This window comes from Quercus robur, chromosome 4, assembly GCF_932294415.1.
Source record: "Quercus robur chromosome 4, dhQueRobu3.1, whole genome shotgun sequence".
Classification (NCBI taxonomy): domain Eukaryota; kingdom Viridiplantae; phylum Streptophyta; class Magnoliopsida; order Fagales; family Fagaceae; genus Quercus; species Quercus robur.
The window spans coordinates 74090812-74116721 of NC_065537.1; the positions used below are offsets into that span (position 1 = coordinate 74090812).

Below are 25910 nucleotides of genomic sequence, written 5' to 3' on the forward strand. Positions count from 1 at the left end.
ATCGTTCAATATTATTGTTGCTACCATTGGTGTGGCTTGATTTCTAGACCTTTTTCACTATTTAACAACAACAAAAAAATCGACTTACAAATAGCAATTTTGGAGAAACCCACAGATTTCTTGTGCTTCTAAGAAAGATGAAAGAGAAGAAGTTGAGAAGAAGTTACCAAATGAATATGAACCACTTATTATACCTAATTAAAGAATTATTCATGACCCTTCAATAGACTCCTTTTAATTCAATATGCACATTTTTGGTCAATAGGCACTTTTTCAATCAATAGACATATTTTCGTTCAATAAGCACCTTTAATATCTATCAAATATAAAGGGCTATGACCTTTCAATAGGCACCTTTTGGTATATCCAATTTAAATGGTTATGACCTTTCAATAGTGTTAGGTTCATATTTTTATATAATCGACATATCCTATAACAAAACGCACTTTACTTGTATTTGGGTAAATATAAGTAGGTTCAAGATGATCATTATAAGTGGTTACATTGAAGACATGAAGATTACTTAAGAACTGCTCAAGAAAAACTGAATCAACAGGTCCCGATACCTCCTCAATACTTGTCAATCTATCGAGATTTATTACAGCTTGATACCTGTCTCGATACTTGTCGATCTATCGAGCTTATGGTATTTCTGATATAGCCTACAACGGTTTGATTCCTTAAGGCTATTTGTTTATGGGTTTGCATAATACACATTTAAAAGTCCCATTAAACTCCTATTTAAATAAGGAGGTGGACAAAGAAAGCCCTAACCCAAGTTTCATAAGGTTTTCTTTTTGAAATTCTAGCCTCCTCCTACAAAAGAAAGAGTTATTGCTACATTTCTTGTACGCTTTTGGGTTCTATAACCAAGGAAATTCTCTAGCACCAACATTGAAGATCTTATTGGTGTTTAGATGTGAAGTTGTTGCAAATCAACTACGACAATCAAAGGGTTGCTATGGAGTTAGTCACGTATTAGGATCCGTGCAAAGGAGTTAATCGCAGATTAGAGATTTGTGCAACAAAGGAAAGAAGGCTACTACAAGATCAAGTCCAATTGGATATTGGAGCAAAGGTTCAACTGTAGGTTGGTATTTTGGGATAGACCAGGGTAATGGTAAGATTTCTTATACTTGTAACCGTTTGATTATTGATTAGTGGATTCTTGAGAATGATAACCTTAAATTCACCCGGTGGGGTTTTTGTCTTGCGAGAGGTTTTCCCCATTTGTCAACAAATCACCATATCAATTTAATTTTCGCTGCATTTAGTTTATTTAGTGACTTATTGGTGCCTCCACGATTTGCATGTAATTTGAATTAATTAATTGGGGTCAATCTATTTTAACTCTACAAATAGGCACCTTTTGGTATATATATTGCAACCTATCGTGTATATACCTATATATACATTATATAACACAAACTAAACTAGAGATGTAACATTATGTCTCTTATTCCTTCCCACAAAAAACTAATAAATAATACAACATTGCTTCTTCTTTTCTTTTTCTTTTTAATTTCCTAAAACTCATCCAGTAGACTAGTAATAATAATAATATCAATACGCAATCCATGTAAAAAATAACGTAAATCTAATAATAATTTAGCATGTCATAAGCTATAAGAAAATTGTATGAGTGGTTGTTGTGCTTAGCATAGCATTACTGTTGCCAGTTCGCAAAATAATAACACAGGCCGACAAAGTTGAATGATAAATCAAATTCACTTCTGTCAAAAGTAAACAATCAAAGGGGGAAGGTCTTCTTTCTCAAAAAAAAAGGGGGGGGGGGTGTGGAAGTTTTTACTTGAAAGTTGAAACTAATGTACAAGATTTATGATGTCATGGAAGTTTGAAGAAAACACACACGTTTTTGGTAGCAAACCTCAAATTCACGAGGGATCTCTTGAATCCATAAGGTGATAGCTAGATCTGGAATCCACTAAAGAAAACAATGGACAAAATCTGAATTTTTATTATTAATAATAATATGAATTTATCTTTGGAGGTTACAAAAGAAATAAATACTGAAAAGACAAAACCTTAGGACAATTAGGAAACCATCCAAAACCCTAATTTGCACTAATCATGAAATTAGGTGGCAAAATATCGAGTTTTACCAAAAATGACAAAATTGAGTTAAAAGCAAAACCATAAACCAAAACAAAGCAGGACCTTTGTAAGGTTGAATTTATTCAATCATGTGTTGGCTTTATTCCGTGTCAAATTTGCTTGTATTTCAACAATTAGATACCTTGTATTTAGGTGAGAATTATGTAAGGGTTGTGTGTGAGAGAGTGTGAAGATTTCAAGTGTGTGAGCATTTAGAATGATTCTCGCAGCTGGATCTCGTGAGTGACAAGCGAGGCAATTCACCAAAATGCCATGAGTGTGAAGCATGCAGGAAGCTAAAGGGTCACGACAGCTGGGGCATTACAAGACAAAAAGTACAGTCTGGCCTAGCAGTTATCTTACGACTCAAACTCGTGACTCATCCCACTCACAAGTGAGTCGCCAGAATGCCCTGTTTTGCAAAAAAAATGACTTTTCACATTCCTCACATACCCTACTATAAATACCCTTATACTCATGAAATGTAGAGAGCTTCCAGAGAGAATTTTGAGAGAGAAACCCTAGAGAAAACCAAGATTGACTCATCCACAATCTTAGACATTTGATTCTCCAAATTCCTCTACTCTCACCTTTTCCATTGACATACCCTTGAGAGGTTCATTAGCCAAATCTTTATCTCAACATACCCATTTCAGTGAGGAGGTAATTTGGAACTTAGGAAGCAGTTTGGAGATGACCAATTCACTTGGTTGATGCAATGGGCTGATTGTGGGATCCAGAAAACTAAAGAAGACACGGTTAGGCTTAACCTTGTTGGAGCAAGAAACTTGAAGGGCTTAGGTGCATTGGGTATATTAGGCTTGGAGAGTCTATTGCTATTCGTGTATCCCCACTTTATTCTTTAGTGGATCATTTCACCGCTTGGAGGGCGGCGGAAAGATTTTTCACCGAGTTCTTCGGTTTCCTCTTCGATTACAAGTGCCGGTGTTATCTTTGTGTTTGCATCTCTCTAACCCTTACTCTCTCCTATTAATTGTTGTTGTGTTGTGATTAATTATGGTTTAGAGTAGTTTGTTTATTTGGGTATTGCTTATACTTATCATTCCGCACATTTATTGTTTGAGTATAAGCGTGTGTTGGTTAATTTGATATTAGGGGTCTAAACTTTCATTAGTGTTTTACACACTAAGTGAACTTTTAACCTTATTTTGACTTTTAGAGGTGTTAATGAAGGAATTCACCAAAATTGAGGGGCTCCAAATTTCATGCAATTCCGACTCTGGGCCTAATGATTTGTACTAGTGTCGTTTGCCTTGAGGATATGATTTTAGGTGCCCTTGCTATTCCAAAAAGGCCATTGCTGTCTGTTCTACATCATTTTATAAGTTCCTAGAATAATAAAATGGACAAAGTTTGTCTCCAACTCCACTCAATATTTTTTTATTAGATGTGAATTTTGACAAATTCATCATTAAATTACATTTTCTTCTCATATAATTCATTCTTGCAAAATTTTAAGAAAAAAAAAATCAATAGCTATATTATTAAAAAAAGTTCAAATTTCAAGTTATTTTGTAATTTAAGATTATGCATAAAAAATAAGTTTATGGATCGAAAACATCCAATTGGTATGAAATTTGACATGCGTGTTAAGAACATAAATAATATACAATCCAACGGTTAGATTTCAAAATATGTAAGAATGTAATTTTTTTAGTGGGTGTTGGAGTCACACTTTGTCCTAATAAAAACTATCATTCTTACTCAAAATAAGGGGAAAAGTTTTTCTCTTGTTTTTTCTTATCCTAAATTTTTTCATCTTTTCTAGGTACAACTTTCTTCACAATCGTGAACTTCAACCTGATCTATTATTTCGGATAAAATTCAAAAAGCTAATGTGTAGTTTCTAAGAGCCTGTTTGGTTCACTCCATTTCATTCTGTTAGGTTCAAAAGACTTAGGTTTTTATGTATTTAGAACTCTAATGTGTATTGTTGGCAAACCATGATCAAAACAATATGTTTAATAGTGTTTAGACTTGCTCAAAGTTGTATCTTTTATGTAAAGTTGGAATCGAGCTAATGCAGAAGTTACTGTGTATTTCGGCCTGGCTCAATCGATCGAATCTCGGGCAGAATGCGTTTTTCTGCAGATTTCCAACTCAGCCCTAGTTTGTTTAAAACGTTTAGGGTTTTCTAATTTGTTCTAAGTATAAAAGGCAAACCCTAACCACGTTTTAGTGTTGCTCATATTGCTGTTTGTGTAAATCTTTTGTGAGATCTAGAGGAGCTTTCCTTTACACAAACTTAGGGTTTTCAAGGAGGAGATATTATCTATACCTTGATGATCAACTCAGTTGCTGCCATTGAAGCTTAAAGAAACACAAGCAGGTGTGCTTGTATCTGGTGGTGAATCAAAGAAAGAAGGAGTCCGTGAATTCGGAACTTGCACGTGGTCGTGTCAATAAGTTCTACTGGTAGGTAGTAATAAGAAGTCGAGCGTGGGGGCTAGTAGGTCTTATTGTATGAACTTTGATTCTTTCAAGATAGTGGATTCAAGTTTACCTTGAGGATAGCTAGGTTAAATCCTCCCTAAGTTTTTACCAGTTTGGTTTCCTGGATGATCATATCTTTGTGTTATTTATCTTTCCACCGCTTTGCATGATATAATTGTTGTGATTGTGATAACCTAGTTTTTATTAAATTGGACTAAGTAACAACTTGGCTAATTACCTAGGTTAATCCAACTGTGTTTTTAAGGGGTCTAAAAACTATCACATTTAGTTTCATAATCCATTTCTTGTTTTATGTAGGCCCCACCATCTCAAATATTGTTTGGTTTTGGTTTTTTAACTCAGTTTTCATAATTCATCATCCAAAAAGTGAGAATGAGTTAAGAAAATGAGAACAACATTTTTGAGTTTTCATTTCTTAGAGAACTAAGTTAAATGGAAAATGAGTAATAAAAATGAAATACCCACATGCAAGACTTTTTGTCATCAAGTCAGATTTCACACTTATAGCTCAACGGTTCTTTCACTCCATATATAGAGAAATGATTAAGTCTACTAGGAGGACTACTGAATTGATCGTCCTAACCAATAAAACAATGTCATCTATGCAAATATGTAAATCAATTTTGTAATCAGTATAAGAAATAAAAATATAAAAAAATCACTAGGTGATGTCACATTTGCATAAGTGGCAACGTTTTATTGGTTGGGAGGACTAAGGAGGACCATGTCAATAGTCCTCCAGTGGACCTAATAATTTCTTTCATATCATATTTTGCACTAAAGGTCCGTTTAATTGGGAGGATGAAAAAGTGGGAAGATAGAAAAAATTTTAGTTTCTCTCGTTTGTGTTTAGTTGGAAGGGTGGAAAAGTGGAGGGATTGAAGACTTTTTTGTTTTGTTGAGATTAAGAATGAAAGGATTGAAATAGAGTTTGTATAAATTTACAATCATGTCCCTTTAAAATAAAACAAAAAGTAACACATTATATACTTTTAAAAAAAAATTGTGTATAGATGGGCACTTCAATAAAATGAAAAAAAAAAAATAAATAAATAAAATGAAAAAAAATAAAAAATAAGTATAAGAAATTAACCCAAAATTGTTTTCTAAAAAAAAAAAACCCAACAAAAAATGATGAGAAAATAAACATATGAGCACCCACCAAAAAAAAAAATGAAAAAAAGAATGAAACATCCAAAAAAAGACCCATAAAAAAAATAAAAATAAATAAATAAATAAATAAAAAAGAATCTAAAAGGTCCAAAACATCCCAAACGTTTATGTTGGAGTATATTTGTCCAAAAGCAACAAGGAGCAAAGCCACCTTGTTTTCTCTCCTATAATCTCTCTAATTTGGGGAGATTGGGTTTTGGTGAGCCTGAGGAGAAAACACCTGGCTCCCACCAGTTTTCTCTCCTCCCTCCCCTCCCAACTAAATTCCCCTTCCAACCATTTTCTCTCTCTCTCTCTCTCTCTCTCTCTCTCTCTCCTCCCCAAAATCATCTTAACCAAACATACCATAAAAGAATAATAGAGCATTTCCTCTTATTTTCCTCTCATTTCCTCATATTTGTCACTCATCTCTCTTAACCCAACGATTTTGCCTTGATCATATTAGCTCAGGTGAGTCTCTTTGCCTCACTCTTAGTTTGTTCACTATATTTCGAAACTCTTTTCTCTGTTCTTGATGTTAGGTTGTTTGGTTTTTTGGTTAAATTTAGGTGGGATTTTAAGTTTCAGAGGTTTTTCAGTAGGTGTTTGGGTTTGTGAATTTCCTTTTTAGTAGTGGGTTTTGGAGTGAAGCTTTTAGATTTAGTGGGTCAGTTACGTTGGGTTTTAAACTTTTCACTTATATCCGGTTTGTTTCTTCACTATCTCTTGCTATTATCCATCTATTACTACTTACTACCTAGTTTTCGATACCATATTTTATCTGCCCTTGTTTTATACACAAAAACCACAATTTTATTTAAAAATGAAAAAAAAATTCTATTTTCCACATTTGGATCACAAGGATGTTGAAAATAGTTTAATTTGTCCCTATAAATGTTGGATTAACCAATTTTATGGTTTGGCAATCAAAATTACCTAATGCCCTTTGTTGACTAAACTTTGTCTTAATTAACTGATAATCTAACAAAGTCAAAATTTAATTAAACCACTGAATTTCATCATTTTATATCAATATATACATTTTCAAACACTTCCCACAAGTTTGAGTTCGGTCAACTCGAACTTGACCTTGTTTTGACCAAAAATTTGACAATTTCATCGGGATATATTTGAGCTCAAGATAAATAATATATTGAGACAACTTATTTTTCCCACCAATGTCATGTTTTATTGAGTTCAGAACTATTGTTTATGCACGTGTGAGTAAAGTCTTACATTGAATAAGAATAAGATAGTTAAGTGATTAATATAACATAGTTAGTTCCAAACCATTGGGTCAAGTGATATCCCTATATGTTATATCAATTATTCATCTAGAGGCTCCCAAGGTGTTAATCTCCCCAACAAGAATGTAATTATCAATTGCACAAATTAATCAATATTTTAAATATTAATTCATGTGAATATGGATGGGATAGTGCTTTTTATTAGACCAAAATTAATGGAAGGGTTTGAACAATTCATCTACTATTGCCATGTTTGTCTTACACGCATAAAAACAGAGATACAGCGAGAGCAAAAAGGGCTTGGTTTGAATTGGAAACAAAATCCCTTCAAAAAAAAAACAAAAAACAAAAACAAAAACCAATTCAGAGGCTAAAATACTTCAGTGCAAACTAATTTTTGATTCACCAAGCCAAAGGCAGTAAATAAATTGAACTAAAGAGGAAAAAAAAAAAAAACCACCCTTCTTTTGAAGGCCCGAGGTGAACACATTGAGGAACCTTTTGCTGCTGAGCTGCATGGCTTGAGACTGGCATGGGATATCGGACTGAAAAGGGTGATAGTTGACTGAGAAAAAAACAGCACCATCATTCTTTAAGAAAAGAAAAAAAAAAAAAAAAAAAAAAAAAACACTGATAAAGTAAGTGGTGAGCTACCCAGCGAAGCAAGAAACAATACCGTGATTCGAAATTTTGGTGGGCCATACGGGTGAGGTGGCAGGGCACATATGCAGAGTGTCAAACTTCTTGTCAATTTCCGTGCACAAATTCTATATCTATGATATTTTTACAAATCTTATCTGGTAGGCATTGTTACCAACCGGTAATAGTTTGCTGCATCAAATTTGAGGTAAAATTATCATGAAAATATTGTAGATATGATATTTTTTATTTTTAGATTTGTAGGCTTACGGATTATTGTAATGAGAAGTATTACCGCATTATGTTCACAATATTTTTACAAATATCATAATTGGAAAGTTGATTTTGGTTTGAATTCACCATAATTTAGTAACAGTCAATATTAACTTGTTATTTAGGAGTTGTCGTAAAAATATTGTAAACATATTGTCACCATATCATTTCTCTATTAAGATGTCACGATATTTATCATATCATTATTCACAAATATCCTTTTACATGTACCTATCAGTAGGTGAGAAATTGTTGTGATTCTATAGAATATTCAGTAGACTTTACTGGCTTTAGTCATCTTGGCAGTAATAGTCGGAAGACTTAATTTCTTTGTTTCACACACCAAATGAGCACAGTGCCGACCTTACCGACAGTACCAACTGTCCTTCACCAAGCTTCTAGAGATAAAAGAAACATGTGAACGATAGGAAATATCTTGGAAAATTTTCCACAGAGAGAGAGAGAGAGATTGAATTTTAAGAGTATCATCTCTATCACAACACACCGTGAGAGAGACGTGAGAAAGATGCTAAGGACTTTTTTAATAGTCCAGGTGTGTTGTGATAGGAATGATACATGCATGCATTTAATACACAAGTTAAATGATAAATTAAAAGACTCTTTTATGTTTACATTGCACTAGTAACTTAAACTTACCATGTAGACACACAATGTGTATAATGTTGTAAATATATTATTTGTTTACCATGTAAGTTTATATTGTTAGAGCACTTATATTAATGCTTATATAATAGAAAATGTACCACATTTTAACCAGCTAAGTCCAAAATTCACCCACATTAAACCATGCAAAATTATGCAAAAATACATAATTGTTACATAACTGTGTATATGTATTTATTTTGTATTTATTTTTTATTCTTTTTTTACATATCTCAAGGATGAAGAAATAGAGTGAATAATAATTGTTAGATGTGAAGAAAGAAAAACAATTTTAAAAATCAAGAAAAAATGATATTTTTTTAAATAAAATGTAGTGTAAAATAAATAATCTGAGCTGGGGTGTTTTAAAAAATAAATATGTAAAATAAAAAATAAAAAAGTACATTTTAATATTAAAATATATATGAATTTTTTCACAAGATTTGAATATTCGTACAATGTAAACTATAAATTTTTCTAAACGTTTTAAACACTCAAAAGGGAAAAACTCCTTAAACGTGAATAAGTATTTTGAAAGGGAGCAAGTATTTTGAGAGTTGCAAAACGCTTTCACAGAGAACATTCTCTCTCTTGTGGTTCTCTTGTTTGCATTCTCGTGCCTTGGTTTTTCACCGCTCACGCCTTTCGCTAGGAATAAAGCATGGCTGAGACCATGGTGGTAGAAGCAGCTCTCTCTGCAATCTTTCACGCGGTATTTGAAAGAATAGCTTCTTCTGGCGTGGTCAACTATTTCATGGAAAGGAAACTCAATGATGAATCACTACAAAAGTTGAAGATGTTCCTGCTGTCTGCTATTGCGGTGCTCGTTGATGCGGAGGAGAAGCAAATTACAAACCCAGCTGTGAAAGAGTGGCTGGACGAGCTTAATGATGCTGTTCATGATGCAGAAGACCTTCTCGATGAGATTGCCTATGAAGACTTGCAATATAATTTACGAGCAAAATCTCAAACCGGCACTAGCAAGGTATGGAATTCCATCACTGCTTTTATTTCATTTGACGAAGGGATACCATCTAAGCTAGAAAAGGTTCTGGCAAAATTAAAAATTATAATAGAACAAATAGGTGTCCTCCGTCTGAAAGAGGTTGCTAGTGGGGTACCATTATCATCATCACGACCAACAACTTCTTGCCAAGAAAAATATGATGTGTTGGGTAGAGATATGGATAAAGAAGCGATATTTGAGTTGTGGCAATCAGATGATGCAAGTAGCGATGAGATATGTGTTGTGCCCATAAAGGGTATGGGTGGTATTGGTAAAACAACTCTCGCTCAGTTTATATATAATGACAGTAGACTAAATGAGAGATTTGACCTCAAAGCATGGGTTTGTGTTTCAGTGAATTTTGATAGTTTGAAAATATTTAAAACTATTCTTGAGGAGGTCAGGTCCGCTAATGACTTTCAAAACTTGAATTCATTGCAAATTGAAATTAGAAAGACTTTGGCAGGGAAGAAATTTTTTCTTGTTTTAGATGATGTGTGGAATGAGAATTATAATGAGTGGGATGAGTTTCTTAAAGTCTTTAAATGTGGGGCACAAGAAGTAAAGATCATTGTTACCACACGGAATGAAAGAGTTGCATCAAAATTATGTACGGTACCAACTCATCATTGTCTAAAAGAATTGTCAAATGACAGGAGTTGGGATTTATTTGTACAACATGCATTTGGAAATGGAAAGTTTTGTGCAGACCTAGAGGTAATTGGCAAACAAATTGTCAAAAAGTGTAGAGGCCTACCTTTAGCTATAAAAACAGTTGGGGGTTCGTTGCGTTCGAATCAAAACATAACACATTGGAAAAAGATTTTGAAGAGTCATATATGGGATTTACCAGAAGCTAAAACTAATATCCTCCCAGCTTTAAGACTGAGCTATCATTACCTTTCATCGCATTTGAAGCAATGCTTTGCTTACTGCTCAATTTTCCCAAAAGATCATGAATTTGAAAAGGAAGAGTTGATCTTGTTATGGATGGCAGAAGGTTTATTGCAGCAACCCAAAGAAGATAGGAGTATGGAACCTGAAGAAATAGGTGATGAATACTTTAATGATCTAGTATCAAGGTCATTTTTCCAACAATCAAATAAGTCTAAATCACATTTCTTGATGCATGATCTTATTAATGACTTGGCAAAATCTATATCTAGGGAATTTTGTTTGAGGTTGGAGAATGATGAGCCCAATGGAGTAACAAAAAAGACACGTCATTTGTCATATTATAGAGCTAACATTGATGCCTCTAAGAAATTTGAGATCCCTTTTGAGGCTAAAGGCTTGAGAACATTCTTAGGAGAAAGATGGTTATCATTTCTGTGGTGTGAATCTAAGGACATAGTGAAGATGATAGATCATGATTTGTTTCAGAAATTTAAGTGCTTACGAGTGTTATCATTTTCTGGTAAAAACATAAGAGAGTTGCCAGTTTCTATTGGTAACTTGAAACATCTACGTTATTTAAACATTCGTAACACTAGAATCAAACACTTACCTAATTCTTTATGTAACTTGTATAATTTGCAAACCTTGATATTGCCACCATACATTACTGAGTTGCCGACCAATATGGGTAAACTAATCAACTTGCGCCATTTGAATAACAGTGAAAGCAAAATGAAAAATATGCCACCACAAATGGGTAAAATGAAGAATCTCATAAAATTACCTATTTTTGTGGTGGGAAAACATGATGGGTCTAGCATTAGCGAGTTAGGAGAGCTCCAACACCTTTCGGGGAAATTGACTATATTGAACTTAGAAAATGTTCATTGCATTAATAAAGATACTATGGAGGTTTTATTAAAGGATAAGCAGGATCTATCTAAGTTAGAGTTGAAATGGGAGCATGGTCATGGCACTGAAGATTCAGAAGAGGAAAGAAATGTGCTTGAGCAGTTGTGTCCACATACAAAATTGAATTCTCTCACCATTGAACATTATGAGGGCACAAGCTTTCCAAATTGGTTAGGAGATTGTTCATTCTCTAATATGGTTTCCATAGTGCTAAGGAATTGCAAGTATTGCTTCTCCTTGCCTCCATTTGGACAACTACATGCCCTCAAGGAACTTAAAATTGAAGGTTTTGATAGATTATTAGGTGTGGGTCATGAGTTCTATGGGAATGATTCTTCTACAATTAAGCCGTTCAGATCCCTTAAGTATTTAAGCTTTAAGAATATGCGAGAGTGGCAAGAGTGGATTATATTTGAAGATGAAGTTTTCTCTTGTCTTCAATGGCTTCACATAAGTTATTTCCCCAAGCTAAGCAAGAATTTGCCCAATCAACTTCCCTCTTTGACCAAACTTGAAATTAGAGAATGTAAGCAACTTGTTGCTTCATTCCCTTGTGCTCCTGCTCTCCATGAATTGTACTTTGATGGGAAAATACAGTTGCCAAGTGATCGTTACTATCCATCACTTGAAAGTATGATCGTGATTGGCGGCTGTGATTCACTTTGGTCATTTCCATTACAATTTTTCCCTAAACTCAAATTTATCGAAATTTTTAATTGTAAGAACCTTGAATCTCTTTCGGCATCAACAGGATCTCATCTAGATCTTACTTCTCTCACTTATTTGAAAATCTCTAAATGCCCAACTTTTGTATCTTTTCTTAGTGGAGGAATTTGTGCTCAAAAATTGACAGAGATTGAAGTCTTTAGTTGCAAAAAGTTAAAGTCACTACCCGAAGGAATGGTCACCCTCCTCCCATCTCTTTCGTCTTTGCAATTGTACAAGTGTCCAGAATTAGATTCATTTCCTAAGGATGGTTTGCCCTCCAATTTAAAAACACTTACGATCCAGTATTGTGAAAAACTCTTTTCCTGTCGCAAGGAGTGGGGATTGCAAGCTCTTCACTCTTTGAGAGATTTCATAATTTGGAGTAAATGCGAAGAATTGGAGTCCTTTCCTGAGGAGGCGTTACTCCCTCCTACTCTTACCAATTTCAGCATCTCAAGTTTTCCAAATCTGAAATCACTAAATGGTAAGGGGTTTCAACACCTCACCTCTCTTCAAAGCTTGACGATTTGGTGCTGCGATAAACTCCAGTGCTTACCGGAACAAGGCCTGCCCACCTCTCTTTCTGTGCTACAAATCTTTGGTTGCCCTTTGTTGAATCAACAGTGTGAAAAAGAAATAGGGAAAGACTGGCTCAAGATTGCTCACATCCCCTATATAGAGATTGATTGACATGATCAGACAATAGGTATTATTCTACACTAATGTTTAACTTTTCTTCTGCATATTTGCTCAATTTCATCAATACCCATCAAGCTAGGTCAGAGTTTTGTATGTATTTCTTTTCAAAGATTTTTTTTTTAAACTCCTCTAAAAACAACTTCATCAATTTATAACAATATTTGACCCATATCCATTATATATCATCTTATTTTTTTTATGATAATAATACCAATAAAAAGAGAGAAATAAAAATGTCTATGCTGCATTTGGGGAAAATTCATCTTCCCATAAAGAAAATGTTCTTGATAAAAAAAGAAAAAAGGTGGGCATACTAAAAAACAACTATCTCAAACTACTCATCAATATGTTTACTGAATAGAGAAGGAAAAAAAAACAATAGAAAATTTTTTTTATATAGGGATATATGTTAATTTCATTGCCTTTTCTTTTGCAGTGCCACTTTTAGTTGTCAATAACAACTGCCCACACAACTGCTCTCAATTCCATGCCATTGCTAACTGCTGGTCCTTTTGGATCATGTATGAACTCCTATCTAATGTGATTTCAAGTCACTATAAAAGCTCATTCTTTACTCTCATTCTTAATGAATCTGCTCTTGCCTCTCTTTTTTTCTTTTTTCTTTTTTTTTCTTTTTTTTTTTGTGATGATGTGAGACCTCAAAAAGGTAGGCCCATGGAACTCACCTTTGAAGAATAAACCACGGATACACAACCCTACCCACCATAATTGTGTATCAAGTAATCCAAAGGAATTTTTTGTAGAGATTTAAACCAAGGATGTTTGGATCTACAACTCATCCAAGCCTCCCACCATTAGGCTGCACCCTGGCGGATTACTCTCTCCTCATTATAGGTTCAGTACATATCTACTTTGGATTTTTGAAGTGCAAAAGACGGGAATGATCAACCTAGGTAATGCACTTTTTCCAACATATGTCACATTTGTTTATTAAGTAAATAGTATTTTAAATAATATTGTGATTTGACCTACACATTATGGCATGCTATTTAATCTCAGGTAGACACTGGGGAAGTTGAAAGATAATGCTACTTATTTACCTTCTAATAGCAGATGAAACACACTACTCATTTGTGGAGAGGAACTTTCTCAAACTCTCTCTCCCTTTGATATTTTGGAATTGGTGGTGGATGGATAGATGTCAAGTCCTGCTTGTGTGTGGAGAGGAACTTTCTCAAACTCTTTCTCTCTCTCTCTTTAATATTTTGGAATTGGCCCAAGATTTCTCAGGTACTTGTTCTATGACAGATTAAGGCCAATCTCAGGGCACTCTCATGTCATTACTAATACGCCCTTTGTTGTTAGATTTCTTCAATTGATTTTTCTTTTATTAGTTTAAACTTTGGACTAGTAATCATAAATGATTTATAAATCTTTGTCAACTCTTATGCAGGTTTTTAGACACAAAATGGGAAAAATGTTGAGGCCAACACTACGAGCATCTTTAGTTTAGTTCAAATTTCGATTGCCATATGTACCTTGATGTATTGAAGAGCAGAAAAGAGAATTGTGCCTTATTGCTTCAGTTTCAGCTCCTAGATTTGACTGGAAGCATATCCTTAAGGCAATTTATGGGAAATCAATTATGATTGTGATCTCTAGAACTTTATCTTTTTGTATGTGAGTTTGCTTAAATGTTTGCTTGAGTATTCTTCTTATTTGATTTTAATTTCTGTAATTTTGTTCCATGTGTGTTTCAAGGCCATTAATTATTTTTTATTAATTTGTTGTCTTTTTACTTGTATGTCCTTCATTTCTAAAACAATACCAAAGAAAGAAGGGAAATAGTGGTACAAGATTGCTCACATCCTTTGCATACATATGAGCAACGAAGTCATTGTATGAGCTAAAATTCCAATGTGGAACAAGCCCTTGTTTTACAGTCAGGTACTCTGTTGAATTCAACTGCTTTTGTTTGATTTTATTTATATTTATTTTCAGGTTTATTTTTGGATAAATATGCATGTTCTAAAAAAATTTTATACTTAATAAAGGATTAGCTAAAGAACAGTGCCATTGTTAGTTTCTTCATCGAGCTCAAGTAAATGCCTGCCAAAAGATGGGCTGCCTACCTCATTTTCATTACTGAGCATCATTGAGTATTGTCCATTTTTGAAGGAATGGTACTATATGAAGCAGGAAAAAAAGGGCAAAATATTACTCACTTCCCCTGCATATCAATCAATTATTAAGAGATCATATGAGCCAAAAGTATAGACTAGTGATTCATCATCCGTTGTTTTCTTCATCCACATGTTCTGCAAAGACTAGCTAGCTAGTTGTCGAATTTATTTATTACCTTTAGTATTGGATAATCAAAGTTATCCCACTAAATTTAACTTTTATTTATTTTCATAACAATTGAACGTAAAAATTCATCATTCGGAGCGAATCTATAAAAAGTGAAAAAGGATGCATTACAGAAAACGATCGTGAGGGGCATTCTGTTTATCTTAACATTAGGCATATATTAACACATTCATATGTCCAATATAATCCAACTTTCATCATCAGATGCAACAAACTCACTGCGTTGGGCTTGATAAGACTATATCTTTCTTTGAGACTTTGGATTTGGTGGCGGAAGTGAAGATATGAAGTCCTCTCCAGAAGGATGGGTTTTTTTCTTCAAGCTAACTGTCTGAAGGCACAGCTTTATGGAAGTGTCTGTCATGACCTGAACCCAAATAGGTCCAAATCATGAGAAAAAGAACCATCAAGAAAAATGTTAAGGGATTTTTTCCCCCTTTCCTTATGATAAAGATAAGTAAACATTCTGAACTCTCCACAATATAAGTCAAAGCTTTATAACACAATTACAAATGCTACAATTGAATCATGTGCCTCCAATTATACATAAACTATTTCAAAACTCCATATGAATTAACACAAGGTTACAATCCTTTCTAGAATACGTAACCTCAACCAAAAAATCTAGACCCACCACGCCTAGGGCTAACAAACCTCGAGCCTAACCTCTAATAGGATTAGCTATGGCTTCTAAATTTAACAACTTGAGTTACCAACTATTTATAGCACAAATCTCCTAATTTTTCATAGTACTCCAATCACCCCCAATAAATAAGCTTCATACTCGAGGTATAGCTAATTGATCTGTAAACTAGGAAGCACCTACACGGATACGAGTGCTGGTACGGTACAGCAATGTAGCAATTTTTTAAAAAGTAAGATACGAGTACGGCAGGAATACGTGGCAATCTATCTATACATTCCTTGAAAAAAAACACTTCATTAATTTTCCCACCTACCACCATTTATAGCCACACTTCTTTCTTTTTGGCAAAACCCAATTAATTTCCCCACCTACACCCCATCTATAGCCACAGTGCCACACTTCTTTCTTTCTTCTTTAGAGAACGAATTAGTTTCTTTTTATCTCAAGCTCAAAAAACAAAAAAAAATGAAAACAAACAGATTAGTTTCTTTCTCTCTCTGGTAAATTTATAGAGATCTGCCGCCTACAGCTAGCATGGTTACCATATCCACAAGCCACCGTGACAGAGGGTGTTGGATATGAACATGGCAGCCCAACTACTGTATCCATGCTTTCCAGTTTGTAAAACTGTGAGAGAGTAGGATGAGCTAAACCCCAATAAGTAGCATAACTAATGGGGTGGGGGAAATGCAAGTTTAACGACAACGAGCACATTACAAAACATGCTATAATTTGAGAATTACTATTATTTTCTACAAAATCAATTTCAGAAAAAACATGACGAGAATGATTAAAATAATGTGGGTCCAAGCTTCCCAAAATAACCATGAAACTACATAATGTTTACTGTGAGTCATAAACAATGTCCAATGTTATTTCAAAACTAGAAACAAGGCCACATGACAAGGTGCCACAAAGACGTAAATGTCACCGAGACATCATACTGCCACAAATATGTTAGAACCCAAACACAATTGCATGATATGTACCTCTTTTGGCATGTGGTCTATTGGCCCTATGGGCAACAGCCTCAATCACACTCTCAAGGATTTACCTCTCCCCCCCCCCCCCCCCCCCCAATGGGGGGCAGGGAATAACGCGTCATGTAGTACCTCTTTTGCATGTGGTCTATTGACCCTGCCTAGCCTCACCCACACACTCAAAGATTTACCTCTTCCCCTATGGGAAACAGGGAATGATGTGTCACACAGTACCCCTTTTGCATATGGTCTTTTGGCCCTATGGGCAGTGACCTTACCCACACATTCAAGGATTTACCTACGTCATGCAAAGTGGGAGGCTCTAATGTGGCTTGTCGTCACAAAGACAGGTAATCACACGTCACAAAGACATTGTCACAAAGACAAGGCAATCACACGTCACACAAACATCGTCACAAAGACTAGGTAATCACCAATAACATAGCACAATGGCAAACCCACATCAAAAGCTCATAAGTTATACGTATTCAAAAAACATATTTTACTTGCAAGTAGTTTCATAATATAATTCAATAGCCAAGATTTCTACAAAATTCTCAAATTCTTCAAAATCACTCCTTGCCAAAAAGATTTTGTATAACTTCCCAATTAATACAATTTAAGATAAAACATCTTTTAGTATTTCCAAATAACACCATAAATACATTAATACATTATCAAATGATGAGATCAAAGATGCTTGTCTTTCCATGCCAATAATTCATGCATTTCCCCATGTACAATATCAAATATGATGCACTTTCAATGTTTCAAGCGTTTTCCATAATTTATTAATAGAATAGTTCAAATAGTTGTTTTAGGAAAACTATGAACAACACTCTAAAATGGGTTTAACCATAAAATACTTAAGGGCAATAATGATTCTTTTAAAAAATTCCATTAAGAAGCCACTTACCTCAGAAGACCAACTGATTTTACCTCAAACGGGCACCTCGTAATCAACCAATCCAATCACTAGGTCCATCACCAAGAATCTTGGAACCTAGAAACATTAGGATCAAGCCTATTAAGAATTGGGCCTATCACAAGGTACTATTACACTTAGTTTCATAAATCGAAACAACCCCCTAAAACCAAACCAAATGCCCTAAAGCCTAGCTTGCCCATTCTAAGAGAAGTACCCCTTTCCCAAACCGGAACCACACAAGCATACAAGAAACTCATAGGATCATAAACAACCAAAGCATTTTATTTCCCTACTACAAATAATGTGCATTCATTAGATAAAATAACACACATCACTTTAAAAAATGGAGGTAGCTAGTCTCATGAATTCCTTTTGGGTACTAAATAATAAGATCAAGCCATAATAAAAATTAGGCAAGTGTAAAACATACAAAAGAATAGTCATATAAATAATTATCACAACCACAAACTCACGCAAATACAATTTCGTAACTGATTGAGGTAATTTATCAAACATTGTCATGCAATAACCACATGCTTACATCCCTTAAACAAAGTTCATAGTTAACACTACATTCACATCCACACATGCCAAAGCCATTCAAAATGCAAAGAAATACACTTCCAAAAATCAACCCCAATGATTGCTCAAGGAACCCAAATTCCCCAAATGATCACCATTTGTAAAAAAAAACCCTTAACCATTTAACAAATGAGTCCACCAAATCAAAACCCATATACTCAATCACGTGTATATCACTCAAATAGCTTAGATTAGAAAGAAATCTTACAACAACATGAAAAGCTACCGAAATAGTTAAGAGTTTTACCTTTAAAATTTGAGATAACGGAGGAGACTTAGAGGTTGCTATGGAGTTTTCTGGTGAATCCCACCGGAAAGTAATGGTGGAGGGAGTGGCGGTGTGATGCACCGGTGGGAGAGTGAGAGAGATAGAGGGATGTGTGGTTCAGACTTGAGAGGAGGTGGGTCACGTGTGGGCTTCTAAAAATCTGACCCCTATTTTTATTTTTCAAATGGGCTGGGGCGTTACAATGTTCTCTGGCTTTGAATTTTTTGCTTTTGTTATTAGTACTCAAGTCAAGTAAACCTTAATTCCAAACGAAAATTCAAGTATCACAATATAACCCAATCAAAATTAAGTTCAGCTTTCATCTTCCCTATTCAATGGAAAAGCTATGGAATGATGTAACATGGGAGTGGGACAGCTAGATACTGATTAAATGATTTGATGCATTTATTGGTTTATTATTTGTTTGAAATAATTTGTTTATGAACGATAAAACCATGATTGTTACTTATTCTCCTTTTCTTTTTTGCAGAAATGACATTTTATTGATCAGTCCTAAGAAGAGGCATTAATGTGGTCCATTGCAGAATAAGCTTGTTCGTTATTTAGGGATGAAACAATGATTGTGGCAGAGAAAGTATAGACAATTATTTAACTTGGCACCCATACAAGTTGACAGCCTTCACAAAATATAGTTTAGGTGGAACTTTTTAACTTGGCATCATGGGAATTTCAAACTATTAATAGACAGTTCTGGCTTTTATTTTTGGTTACTACTAAATTAAGCATTTGCTTGACTATCGATAATCCTTGGTTTTTTTGTGAATGTTATGGATTTATCAGCTCACTACCAGCAATTGATGTTCAACTTTTAAAATGTTCATGAGGAGATATGGATGGCTATATTTCTGGGAGCAAACTCCAGACAAACCTCAAGTGCTTAGATACAAGTTATGCCTTGAAATGAAAGACAGTTCTGAATCCGCTTTGATTTTTATTATTTTCTTTGCTCTTTTTATAAATTTATTTTCAAGGGGTGCGGCACTATTCTACATGCTTTTCAAACAACAATATGATGTTAATAGCCGTAAGAGATTTCAGTTTGTCATTTTGAAAATTATTACTTTGCTTTTAAATTCTAGGGTGACTACAGCCAACCTACCCAACCTCCCTCCACACGAACCGCACCCAAGACATCTTGTAAGTATATTAACCTCATCTTCCCATCAATATTTCTGCAAGTAGCTGCACCACCTTATCCTTCTTTCAATATTTCTACACAGAAATTTCCTAAGCTTTTGTATTTGCTGAAGCTGCCGGTTGGCCCTGAGGGCTTGTGTTTACTTTTTTTCCATACAAAACTCCCAAGAGCAATGGCAAGAATGGCCACAATGGTCCTCATTTTTATCACTGAAATTTGATTAAAAGAACATATCATTCAAGCCAGTCAAGTATGAATCATGATCTTGAAATGTCTACAACTTGATTATTTTCTATGTGAAATATCAAGGGACTTTCTGCAATTATACTGTTGTTCCTATTGCACATAGGTGTTGATTTCCATTTATATTTTCTAGGACTTGTTGTTTGCTTGGTGAGAGAAGTGAGGTTAAAGGAGTATTGTTAAAGGAGTATTAATAGTGGTAGCACTCCAAAGCTAACCAGGTTCTCCATCTATCACTGCACTTCCAACTTGATTTTTTTTTTTTTTGGATTTAATTAAATAGTCAAGGCTAGGTAGGAGTTTCACAAACTCTAGACTACATGTTGAAACTTTAAAGTAGGATTGCTGTGATCCAGTTCTTGAATTATTATTTTTTTTGGGGGGGGGGGGGGGGGTGTTATGATGGAAAGGATTGGAGTTGTTATGAACCATAGGGATTGTGCATTTATAATATCTTTGGTAGATCCTGATAAAAGTTCTCTCCACAACTTTGGGGCTTTTGACTATGATCTTCATAATGACCATAATTCATTGCTAATTATCATTAATCACAATAATGTGAAAATTGAGAAACTTCTCAGAATGTTGCTTATGTAGGGCTTGTCTCCATGATCTGTTTAATACCGTTTGAGTTTAGCAACTGACATGTTGATTCAAAGGGGAGTAGTTGGAAGAATTAATTAGCTGATACTCTAAATGTAATAGAGTTATAAATCTATTTGGGTGCTCCATGACCAAAATATACATATTTTTTTCATTTTGTATTGACTATTTCATAGATCTACTCATTTGTATTCTCATTATTTTTGCCTATGGCCATTGACCTCAGCGTTTATTGTTGATATACTGCAGAACTGTGGCCAGATTCTGATCCAAGTTTCCTCAACAAATTGGGGCTTTGGACAATGATCTTATTGTTAGTTACTCCCACTCACTTCGTTTTCTTTTTTTCTTTTTTTCAACAATGAGAATCATGAACCCCATCTCCGATGAGGGAATTTTAACCAAAGTAGCTTAAAATCTCAGCCTCTATATTGAAAAGCAAATATATTATTAATTGATTCACAGCATACAAAACATTAATATAAACTCCTATGGAAGAAATTGGCTCTGCTAGCTAAGTTACTAATGTCAGTCTCTTATAATCTTAAAACATCCAGATTTGATCTCAGCAGGACTCATTACTCCAGTGCCACCTAAGTCTCCGACAAGTCCATTACTAACATGGTGTGATCCAAATGCTTGATGTAAATAACATATGCAAGGAAGGGGACATTGGACTTATGATTGCTATTACCTTAAACATAAGATTCAAGACCTCATCGACAAGGACCTCTGGAGTCTGTATGTTACCCCCATTAGTCGTCTGGAAAGAGACGATGCAATACCACTTACACATTACTAGAGACAATGACATGATCGATATTGAGAGCTATGGCCAGCTAACCTTATCTCCAATAGCTTCTAACATTCACAAAACTGTAGGCTTGCCACATCAATTGAATGTTATAGTCAGGTATATATTCTTGACAATCTGGTATAGTATGCTTTGATTGTTGTCATGTATTTAACAATTGCTTCACAATTCTTTAAATATTGTATTCTTCTTATTTGTGGATGCTTACTCTGGTTTTGCAGACCCACTACGTGTATGGAGTATATTGCTGTTGCACAACCAAGTTGTTTATCAAATACAGAATTTCATTTTACAGCCAGGTACATGCCAAAAAGACAAGGATCAGCATCAGTTTTCTTTTTGTTGGAACTCGTGAATCATATTCCTGATCATCACCTATCATTTTAATTTTTTCTGTACAACACATTGTCAAGGTCAAGATTGAAATCCATTCTGAAGGGATTATGGAACTAAATGGCATTAGCTCATATACTTTAAACCATTGAGCTGATTGTCATTATTATAGAAATAGAGAAGAATTTGAGTACGTCCTTTGTTGCTAGAAAAATTTACTAGCCATTTCTGGGATATTATGCTCCATTGGATTTAATCCTCTCTTGTTGATTACAATAATGTTTGAATTTAAAAATCCATCATCTAGGGTGTAATTATCACAAGCAAAAACTAATGCATTCCATTTACCATATAGGGAAGGAAAATTTGTATTTATCAAAATGATGGGCTTGCAAAGACTATTTGACATTTTGAAATTGGTGGTGGATGTGAAGATGTGAAGTCATCCGCTAAGGACAGAGTGCTATTTTTGGTTGTTCTCTTCCACTCTAGATGGCTCAAAAGTCTCAACACTTTTTATGTCATTGTTGTGCTCACCAACAGAAGCTTCCAAATTCCCTTTTGTACATCACGAATTTTATGTCGAGACAATGGTTCCTAAATTACAAAAAGATGTACATCCTGCTACGAGCACAAAATTGCTTAGGCCTTTCTCCTTGAAGGATCAAAGTCAGTATTGAGGCTCTCCCATATCAGTACCAGACTAGTAGGTTTTCCTGCCTAACAAGAAGGTGCTCTGTGGTTGTCAGCTTTGTTCAATTAATTTATGTTTCTTGGTATAAGATTTTGACTTCCAACCAATGATTAGTTTTAAAATATTTGCAAACTCTTTCACAAGTTTCCGACACAAAATGTGCAACACATTTGTGGCTTCTAACAACAGTAGACCAAGCAATTACTCCACATGATCCAATTTACTGGCCTGGTTTGATATGGCTTCTTCCAAAAATATCCCTTAATTTGTTTTTACTTGTTGTACTCTCCAATGCTATCATGTATTTAGCTTATTTCTAGTACTACTTAAGTTCCGTGTGTTACGGATTCTATATTGTGCTCATACATGATGATTGGCAGTTGTCTTGTCAGTTAGCTTCATGGGCTGCTTTTAGTTTTTTTTTTTTTTTTTTAAAGCATAGGAAAGCCTAATGTTTCCTTTGAAATTAATAAAAGTTGAAGATTCAAAAATACTATGCGGTTTGAAGGCACAACTATAGGGAAGTGCCAATTTTCTTAGTGATTTGAATTTCAATAGTACGTGTTTTAGAGATCATAATGAGATCAAATTACTTTATTTTACAAAAATAGATACAATAATGGAGTATTATCAAGTATGAGTTATCCAATTTATGTTGCAAGTGAGATATTGGGGTCTTTCTTCTCAAATATAAGTAGTCTTCTTGAAGGAATTTCAAATCTTCTATTGTAAGAATTTCAAACTATTGTTCTCCCATCTTTAGATTTAGACAAAGCTACTAATATTTTTTATTTGAAACAGATTTTGTTTTGCAATGCATGAAAGTTGTCACCAACTAGAAAGTTTTATTTTTATTTTATTTAAAAGTTAAATTTGAATATAGAAGATTTTGTTTCACATTGGAGGGGGCCAGGGGGCAACAAACTCCATCTAAATTCTTGTAGATTTTGCTGTGGTTTGCCATCACTGTGGTAGCTCCCTATCTCCAAGACCTCTCAATTGTTTATTATCCTTACAAAGGTGGTAATTGTTGTTACCTACATACTCTTGCACACAATTGAAAATAGCGACTTTCAATGAAAATTTTGCTTGTATATGGTTGCGTGTAAGAGTTTGTGTAATAAACACCACTCAAAGATACTAATCTCGTCCCTATTTCTACCTTTATTGGGGTTGTGTATTTCATATTATTTTAATGGGCTTTCTAGTAGTTTTCTTAATGGATCATGCGGTTCCATTGATCCAACTAAAAGCCCTTTGTAAATTACTCATTCCTAGACTCAGCCCAAGTTCTTGAACAGTTCAGCAATACTATTTAATGATGTATCATATATTAATTCTTTGGGGTGTGACTAGGTATTAATTCTTTGGGGCTAAAACATAAAGAGCTCTAAAAATTTCAAAATATAATATAAATGGGCTCATAGTCATGTCCGAATAAGAAAAACAAACAAGGAAGACAAGTTCATTCTAAAAGTGGGCTCTATATGGACCTGAAGCCCAAATGCGGTTTCTAAAAAATTTGACCCAGATTGAATTTTTTTCCCCAACGCTAATCCAAGAAAATACCATTTGTGTAACACCAAGTCCAACCAAGCAATACGATCATTATTATCCCACAACAATATTTTAAAAATGTAGTATCTCATGCTTTAGCTAAGTTAGTTAACTTTGTTAAAAGTAATGTACTTATGTTTGTTGTAATAACTCTTGGAATTTATTTGGTATACTTGGAGGAAAAACTCTTTATTTGCTTTGTTGAATGAAATTTTAGATTTATATTTAAAAAAAAAAAAGGTTTGATGAGATTATAAGGACCATGAACATCCAATATTGAGAACTTATTGGATCAACTTAATACTCAGCTGGATGAACTTATTTTCATATTTTATTTTGTTTACTTTTTAAGTACAATATTTTAAAAAAATTGCATATAATTATATTTTTTCACGATAAACATAATATATTAAAGGAAACAAATTCTTCAAATGCACACAGGATGTCTTTATTAGAAATATTAGGATGTACTAATTGAGTTGCAAGACTCTTGATATGATGAAGGTTGAATTATATAGCTTACAGTTGGAACTGAAAATTAGATACATGAGATTGAATCCTATGGTGTTTGGCAATTTTGAATTCTTTAGGAAAAATTAAAATGCTACAACATATATAATTGGAACTTGTATATTTAGGAAAATAAATGTCCAAAAAACCGATTTATATTAGTAGCTTCAAATAGAATGAATCTTGGGGAAAAAGTAAAATAGCGTTGGCATTGCCTTTCTCAGCATGGGGAAAACTCTGTTGCGGCCGTTATTGATGATGCGGCATGGTCAGACTCGGTTAAAGAAGTTGAATTGGAGGATTGCTCCAAATTTACTGTAGGGAATATTAGGCCCAAAAGTGGTTTGAAGCCCATTAAATATGAATGAGGCAAACATTAATGAAGTATCATTTTCCCAACAATGGGCTTTACGAAGTGGCAAATGCAAACTATTAGATCTTTCCCTCAAAAAGATCTCAATATGAAGCTCTTCAAGCTATTTTTGGAGAGGAGGTACTCAGTAGTGTTTTTTTTTTTTTTTTTTTTCTTTTCTTCCTTAGGGTGCCAAAAAAGGAGGTATTGAGTGTACGTTTTGGCATGGCTTAAAAAAACCAACTGTTTTTACTATTCAGCTTATTTTTGTTATTATTCATAGGTCTCATGGTACTTTTTATACTATTCATAGGTCTCACTGTACTATTTCAGTTACGTTTTAGTTTTATCTACAGTATTTTCAGTAAAAAGTTTTCAGTTTCAACTAAATAAGCTATTCTCAAATGGACACTTAATTGCAAACAAAGTTTGGCTACAATAGGGATAGGAAGATAACATGTATTTCTATAATGTTCAATTTACATAATACGGACACACTCATTTTCTTATTATTGACTGTAACCTTAGGCTACAACTATATTTGAAGCCATCCCATCAAAATTTAAAAAAATATTTTTAGCCAAACTTTGTCAGAAACATTTTTCAAATTCTTTTGCTCTTACTGGTTGACCAATTCATTTTGAAATATTAGGAATTGTCATTTTAAGAATTAAGAAATATAATTATTTAACCAAACTTTTAACCCATTTAAAAACAATGATGAATTATAATTAATTTCAATTTACTAAAAGATGCACCCTATTATATATTTTTGGAGCATTTGATTAAAGAACAACAACTGTAAAGTAGATAATGTGGGGAAAAATATATTACTTGGACTAAATCATCATATTCACATTATTCCTCAATAAAATAGTTAAATTAAATTAGAGTTCAAAATTTGTAGTCAAATTCTTGAATCCCTAATTTTTTCTTATTTCATATTTTTAAAGTACTTTTCTAGTATTATGGAGTAATCTACTCATTTTCATAGGAGATTTTTAACTTCTACACTATGTAGACCTTTCTTATTCTAAAACAACTAAACTATTTCAAATCAAATGAATATGTAATATTAAAATCTAAATAAAAGATAATTAAATCCTTGAGATTGATCTTATTCG

General features: G+C 33.9%; 2 protein-coding genes and 1 long non-coding RNA gene across 34 annotated transcripts in view; 2 read left to right on the forward strand and 1 right to left on the reverse strand.

Moving 5' to 3' along the window:
- The window catches only part of LOC126723694 (putative disease resistance protein At3g14460), a 78532-nt gene that overhangs the window by 17846 nt on the left and 34776 nt on the right, over window positions 1-25910 (forward strand). Inside the window, exon 13 of one of the 32 annotated variants that reach the window (XM_050427438.1) lies at window positions 21562-21639. The exons of the other annotated variants lie outside the window; for them this stretch is intronic. The gene's annotated coding sequence lies outside the window, so the exon portion shown is untranslated. The remainder of the gene's footprint in view (window positions 1-21561; window positions 21640-25910) is intronic. 32 annotated transcript variants of the gene reach the window in all.
- LOC126723698 (putative disease resistance protein At3g14460) lies at window positions 9115-14453 on the forward strand. Its single transcript, XM_050427457.1, has 4 exons — window positions 9115-12793; window positions 13223-13700; window positions 13807-14037; window positions 14201-14453. Exon 1 carries the CDS (start codon window positions 9226-9228, stop codon window positions 12775-12777), a length of 3552 nt encoding a protein of 1183 aa, XP_050283414.1. The 5' UTR covers window positions 9115-9225; the 3' UTR covers window positions 12778-12793; window positions 13223-13700; window positions 13807-14037; window positions 14201-14453.
- Window positions 15138-18824, reverse strand: LOC126723700 (uncharacterized). Its single transcript, XR_007654422.1, has 3 exons — window positions 18501-18824; window positions 17660-17746; window positions 15138-15484 (listed from the first exon to the last, which is right to left on the reverse strand). It is a non-coding gene; the product is annotated as an uncharacterized LOC126723700 (long non-coding RNA).